General features: G+C 44.2%; 1 protein-coding gene across 5 annotated transcripts in view; it reads left to right on the forward strand.

Moving 5' to 3' along the window:
• Positions 1 to 7,500, forward strand: part of celf2 (cugbp, Elav-like family member 2) — a 205,601-nt gene that overhangs the window by 179,760 nt on the left and 18,341 nt on the right. For 3 of the 5 annotated variants that reach the window (XM_080421554.1, XM_080421551.1, XM_080421555.1), the window contains exon 10: positions 5,921 to 6,082. In XM_080421554.1, the coding sequence (XP_080277680.1) occupies positions 5,921 to 6,082 (162 nt within the window). Of the gene's footprint in view, positions 1 to 5,920; positions 6,149 to 7,500 lie in introns of all 5 variants that reach the window. The other 2 variants (XM_080421552.1, XM_080421553.1) reach the window with 1 other exon arrangement.

Here is a 7,500-nt window from a genome sequence, read left to right on the forward strand (position 1 = left end):
GAGTGAGCGAGCCCCCTGTCTCGAGGGGAATTGACTGCAGCGACGTGACCCAGACTGACACTTTCTCTCCGAATGCAATTCTCCTCCTCTTCTCTCTCCTTTATCTGTCTGCGGTCAGAATAAAGAGGCAAAATGACTGGTGGAGAGATGGAGTAAATATGCCTGAGCCTCCTTCAGACAGCAGATATGCTCATTCCGCTGATAAGAGTCAAGCCCCATGCCCACCGTGGAGGACACACACGCGCACGCACACGCACGCACGCATGCACGCGCAGAAATCGACATACGTACAGTACATACGTATACACACATGCAGTCACACGTACACAGAAATCCATTCATTCTCATACTCTCGTACTAATATATCTCTGCTGTCCGGCAGAAACCAGCTAACTCCAAAATGTTCCCTTTTCAAGAAATGACAAAAACAAAACAAAAAGTGGAGTTAGGAGGTTTTGTTCATCATTGATAAGAGCAATGGACCTCAAAGCTCACAATGAGGTTGGAGGTCAAACGGGGGTGGAGCCTGGAGTCAGCTAAACCAGCTAACTCCACCCCCCTTTGGTGGAGTTAGCTGGTTTATAACCTCGCGTCACCAGTCTTTCCACCTCGGAGGAAAGCCTGGTATTCGTTATTAAAGACCCATGTGATCCGGTCTAGGCCACGCCTACTGAAAACAAAAAAAAGAAAATAATTCTCTTTCCGGGTTTTGCGTAGACGCTTTGTTTTGGTTCCCCTATCCCTATTCAAATGGAATAGAATTTCCCCGTGGGATAATAAAGGTAGACAGACGCTAGTCTCCGGAAGTACACTCACATTTATATTTAAAAAATAAGCTAAACTACGCCGCATCAAGGATTTTATTAGGTAGGCCCGCGGACGGACCTATTTTGGGGTGAAGTCTATCCGGATATGCCCATCCGGCCGCTGGTTTTGTCTGAAGCACTTTTTAATACTTTCCATTGGTTCAATATTTTTTTAATCAACACACAGACGTAAAGGGTGTTCAATAGCACTGATTTATGGAAAGAAATGCTAAAGTGGAAAAATGGAGTTAGCTGGTTTCTGCCGGACAGCAACGATATACACCTACTTACACGTCAATCTCTCATACTGTGTGTACACAGACACACGCGCACACACACACACACACACAATCTGTGAATGTCAGGCCGTAATGAAAGTGGACATGACGGGGACAGGTAATTCACTAGAACCTGCAAAAGCACACACACTCACATATGCATTCCTGCAGATACATATGCAGTATATGCACACATTTGCACACATACTGTACCTACACATGTGTGCAGATATGTGCGTACACTTGTCAGAGAGTAGCAGTGATATGTGTGTCAGGCAGTGTTGATTTGGACAGCAAATTTTGATTTAGTTTTAGTCATAGTCTTTTGAATAAAAATCCATTTAGTTTTAGTCATATTTTAGTCATCTGAAATGTTTTAGTTTTTGTCTAGTTTTAGTCGACTAAATATCATAAGATTATAGTCGACTAAATCTACAGTTGATTTGTCGACTAAAATGGCCGTGATGGCGTCGTAATGGCTGATTTTACACTTGGTTGCATGCTGAAGATAGCCGATCTACAAGCTCACAACGCATCGCAGTGCGAAGCGTTGTGAGCTTGTAGATCTGCTATTTTAAGAGTGCAACACCCGAGTGCAACCAAACGTAGAATGACTTGTCTTTTAGTTCTACTGGATCTCTTCTCCACTCGTCCCTCACTAACATTTTAGTCTAGTTTTTATTTGTTGATGAAATTGTCAGTATATTTAGTTTTAGTCATCATAGTTTAGTTTTTATTTAGTTTTCGTCATAGTTTTAGAAAAAATAAATAAAATCAACACTGGTGTCAGGTTGTGTTTTACAGCAGTGATAGCTGTACAGTTACATTAGCTAAATCCCTCCTCTCCCCGGCCGACTCAGAAACTCGCCTCCAACTAAAATGTTTCAATCAAAAGTGTTTTTTTTTTCCATTCTCCGGTGGCAGATTGCCGTTGTTTTCAAACGGATTCGCCGGCTAGTTAAGCTTTGATTGCTGCACGTGAGTAATGGTGTGGTAGATTGTCTCTGCTGTTTCAGCTTCTCTGCGCTTCAGCCCTCTTCCTGGGCTTTCATCAGCAGCTGCCTCTCTTATCTCAGGCCGTTCTGTATTTTTTTATACAGTGCATACACGACTTGTTTCGAAAACATAAATATGTAATTTCATTGCCTCGTTATATAATCTCACTCAGTGTGCATGTACTCAGAACACAAACAGCAGTTTCTATTAATGGGAATTGATCGCACAAAGAAATTGCTCCCGGTGTGTATGGACCTTGAATGCAAAGAAGCAAACCGGGGTGCTGATGGCCTAGTGGTTAAGGGGCATATCACATATAGGCTCTAATGTAGCCTGACAGTGAGTCGCGGGTTTGATTCCCAAGCCGGACGGCATTTGCTGCGTGTCACTCCCCGTCTCTCTCTCTCTCCCTGTTTTCTGTCTCTCTCTACTATACTATCCTCCTGTAATTCTACAAACCTCTGTCTGTCTGTGCTGTGCGCACAAAAACGCCCGGTTCTCCTCAGTGGCTGGACCAATTGATCTGAATTTGCACACAGCCATTGACCGTTACCATGTGCACGGAACTGGTTTTTTGATTTCACCAAATCTCAGCTGTTTATTAGCGTTTTTGTGTAAAAGAATGTCGCCATGGTTAAGGGGCTGCCCAGCTATGGGACGAACTGCCTCCCGGGTTGCCAGATCATGTGCGCATATCCCCCCACGGATGCGTCGACCTAGCCTCGCGTAGCCAGACTATGAGGACGTTTTTTTTCCAAGGGGGGTGGGATCAAAACTATGGCTCTGAACGCAATTGGTTAGACCTACAACCAACTACCAATCACAGTCTCCCATATTTTAATACTGGGCCCTGATTGGTCACCCAAGACTTCTGGAGCAGGAGCACTGGCAGATTCGTCTGGTCCCAGGCTAGCGTCGACCGGGTACGTACTAGTCCAAATAAAGACAGAAAAGCAAAGAAAAATATTTTAAAAAATAAGTTGAGAAGCAAACCAAGTTATAATGAGAATAAACTAATTATTAGACTCACATTCTGACACTAGACATCTGCACTTGGTGAGTTAACATGACAGTCTATCAGTTAATATATGAATGTAATTTATAAACTGTGAATATATGAATGAATACATCTATCGTCATTCGTCCTTGAATATATGAATATATGAATAGACCATCTATAGTTAATATGATCAGTTCAGTCATGGCATTACCATGACTGAACTGATCATATTAAGAGGGATGTGGCAAGGTTTTAAGAGAAATCACGGATTACAAAAGCAATTGCCCGCCAAATTAAAATGTTATAAGTTAGATGCTTAATCAGCCCCGTTGTGGGATGATTCCTGCGGTCGAATCTCCGCTGTTTTCCACGTAAACATTGATAAACGAGAGCCAGTAATCCCAAAAGAATAGACCAGACAGGTCTTAAGCTCTCACAAGGGCGTCAAGCTTGTTTGTGGCGCCTGATGGCTACTGGCACAAAGGACTGCCCAAGATGCTTTTAACCCATTAAGACCGGGAACGCATCTGAGCTTGTAGAGAGCTTGTAGATCAGGTGAGCTTGTAGATCAGAGATGTAAAAAATTGTGAAAGCTTTTGTTAATCTTTTGAATATGTATATTGTTTTAAAGCGAATACAATATTTTCAATTGGGGGGTCCGCGGCCAAATACATATCATTTTGGGGGTCCTTTGACATGAGAAAAGTTTGAGAACTTTTGAGAAATCATAGCAGCATAAGTTTTTTCAAAAAACTGTTAGGATTTCGAAGACATTTGTAGAATCTCCCAGAAGCAAAGATTTGAGTTAAAAAAAAATGTTAAAAAATGTTATATTCAAAGATTTGCACAAATGTTTATACTTTGGGCTATTCAAAAATAGCAGATCTACAACGCGCTATGAGCTTGTAGATCTGCTATTTTCGAACAGCCAAAGAAATCTTAAAACGACACAGATTCCCTCCCGGTCTAAATGCGTTAAGGAGTGCCAAAGGGGCGATGGGAGGGATTCACTATAGGGGAGAGAGTCCAGCTTACTCTTCATCCTCCCCTACGCAACCATCTCCAGATTTGTCCAGTTCAGTTTGTTGGCATATCCCTTGTGTTGATGTTACCCCCCAATAAACCCACGGCAAAGAACAGGACAGGACTGGCTGCTGCTACAGACTGCCAGAACACCTGCAGCAGCGGTTTGCTCCGTCGCTTCCTGTAGAGGGCTTCAGAGTTATCAGTCCAGTCCAGTTTGTTGTTCATGCGTACTCCCACAGGAAGCTATACTCCCCTCGGATGGTGATGGGAGTATAGCAGGTAGTCAGTCCACCAGCAGCTCCTTGGTCTTGTCAATGTTGAGCTGGAGGTGATTGTTGTCACACCAACACCCCACAAAGCTCTCCACCAAGGCTCTGTATTCCTTGTCATTGCCATCCACGATGCAGCTGACAAATGGGGAGACACTGGAGAACTTCTCTAGATGGCACGTATGAGTTGAAGCGATGTGTGTGTGTGTGTGTGTGTGGGGGGGGGGGGGGGGGGGGTCCAGACGATTCAAGGCAGTTTTAATGCACCCAGGTGCGCGCAAGCGCAAGCACGCACGCACACACACACACACACACGCACACACACACGCACGCACGCACGCACGCACGCACGCACGCACGCACGCACGCACGCACGCACGCACGCACGCACGCACGCACGCACGCACACACACACACACACACACACACACACACACACACAGTCACACTAACTTCATCCATGGAATAACATTTGGGACAATTAGATCTTCCCCTGCTCATTTTCCAAATCTCTAAATCTCCCTACTGACCTGTCACCCTCTTTCTCTTTCTTCCTCTCTCTCTCTCTCTCTCTCTCTCTCTCTCTCTCTCTCTCTCTCTCTCTCTCTCTCTCTCTCTCTCTCTCTCTCTCTCTCTCTCGCTATCCTCTTTCTGTGTCTCTCTGTCTTGTGCACACGCTCACATGTGAGATGATGAAATAGTTCTAGAACTCAGGAAATCTCTCTCTGGCGAGAGACCATTCTGGACAGAAAGATAACAGAGCCCTTATAGGGAAAGAAGGCTCGCCGCCTCCAGGGTCATTGTGTGTGTGTGTGTGTGTGTGTGTGTGTGTGTGTGTGTGTGTGTGTGTGTGCGTGTGCGTGTGCGTGCGTGTGCGTGCGTGTGCGTGTGCGTGCCTGTGTGTCTGCTTCATTGAAAATAGGATTTTGTTCATTTGTCTAATGTCTACCCGCCTTTATTTTAGGCTTAAATAGAAGTAATAGTAATAGTGTCTGCGTTTAAGCGCGCATGTTAGTGAGTGAGTGTGTTTGCGTGTCTGTGATTGTGTGTGTGTGTCCCTTTCGTCAGGACATCGTTGCAAAAATCATTTTATCTTAATCCACTGTACCTGTATTTTATTATTTGTCTAAATAAAATGTATACAGTGTGTGCCTGCGTGTGTGTGTGTGTGTGTGCGTGTGTGCGCGTGTGTGCAAACACCTCTGCCTTTTTGTCAGGGAATTGTTGCAAATATTTTTCTCATCTGCCTGCCTTTATTGTATGCATAAATACGGGTTTTAAATAAATTATGTGTTTTGTGCACACACAGGTGCATGCATATTTATGCATATGTGTGTGTACTGTGAAGTGTGTGTGTGTGTGTGTGTGTGTGTGTGTGTGTGTGTGTGTGTGTGTGTGTGTGTGTGTGTGTGTGTGTGCGTGGGCACGTGTATTCATTGAATGTTTTACCAACATAAGCCCTCCATGCCAAACCCCCTCTTTAACCAGCTAATGCCTCCTCATCTCCTCTCCTCATCTCCTCTCCTATCTCCTCTCCCCCTACAGGGCTGCTCGTCCCCCATCGTGGTGAAGTTTGCTGACACGCAGAAGGACAAGGAGCAGCGGCGTCTGCAGCAGCAGCTGGCCCAGCAGATGCAGCAGCTCAACAGCGCCACCACCTGGGGGAGCCTGACGGGCCTGGGCGGCCTCACCCCGCAGTATCTGGCTGTAAGAGGAGCCGCCTCGTCGCCTGCCACCTCTTACTGCACCACCGCAGCCAGCGCAGCCGCCGCAGTCAGTGCCCCTCGCCCCCCACGCCCCCACCCCCCCCACTCCCACCCCCACCTTCCTCCTCCTCCTCCTCCTCCTCCTCCAACTGCAACCGTCCATCTCTCCTCCCTCCCTGTACTGCCGTCCCTTCTGCTTCTGTTTGATTTCTCACTCCGTTCAGCCATCTACAGTATGCGGTAAAATGCTCAGTGTTGATTTAACTCGGAGAGTGTCACAATGGACCCAAATGGGCCCTTAAGGCTCTGTGTGTTAATTTAACCCATTAAGACCGGTAACGCATCTGTGTCATTTTGTAGAGCTTGAAGATCTGCAATTTTTTGAAAAGTCGTGAAAATTTGTGAAAATCTTTACAAATGTCTTCTAAATCCTAGCGCTTTTCTGAAAAACTTACGTTGGTATATCAGTGATTCTCAAACTTTTTCGTGTCAAGGACCCCCGAAATTATATGTATTTGTCCGCTGACCCCCATCAAAATATGTTCTTGTTCCAGGGAATCCCCAAGATTTTAGTTATATGTATTCAAAGATTTGCACAAATGCTATTTTTGAATAGCCAAAGTATAAAATAATGGTCATAGCTCAAATCTAAAATGACACAGATGTCATTCCTGATTTGAATGGGTTAACACGGGTCAATTTTGACGTTATCTGAGTTAAATTAACACATAATTATGCAACCAAATTCCACTTCCCGCATAGCAGCGACGTCTCTGATTGGGCAGCCATGAGAGAGGGTTGGTGAGGGAGGGGCATGATGCTGATCCAATAGCAGCCTGGATCTGCAGCGTCTCTCTGTGGGACGGGCTGTTTTGGTTCAGATGCCTCATCCTGTGTCATCTCCTACCTGTCAGCCTCATACTTTTAGAGCGGTGGTTCTCAAAGTGTCATTGAATGGGGTCCCGAGCGAAAACATTTCAATATAGCTCGAAATCAGTGGTGGAAAGTAACTAAGTACATTTACTTAAGTAGTGTACTTAAGTAACATTTTGAGGTATTTGTACTTAACTTGAGTATTTCCAATTTCCAATACTTTTACTTCTACTCCACTACATTTCAGAGGCAAATATTGTACTTACTCCACTACAATTATTTGAAAACTTTAGTTACTAGTTACTTTTCAGATAAAAATTATGACATTAAGAAACATACATTAACCATTTTAGCCCTATTTTATACCTAGGCTGATTTTAGTACTTTTACTTTTTGTACTTTAAGTATATTTTGATGACAATACTTTTTGTACTTTTACTCAAGTACATTTTTAATTCTGCTCTTTTACTTGTAACTGAGTATTTTTATATTGCAGTATTGGTACTTTTACTTAAGTAAAACATTTACAGAGTACTTTTCCCACCA

Source organism: Gymnoscopelus braueri, assembly GCF_963280865.1.
Source record: "Gymnoscopelus braueri genome assembly, chromosome: 23".
In the NCBI taxonomy this organism is placed as follows: domain Eukaryota; kingdom Metazoa; phylum Chordata; class Actinopteri; order Myctophiformes; family Myctophidae; genus Gymnoscopelus; species Gymnoscopelus braueri.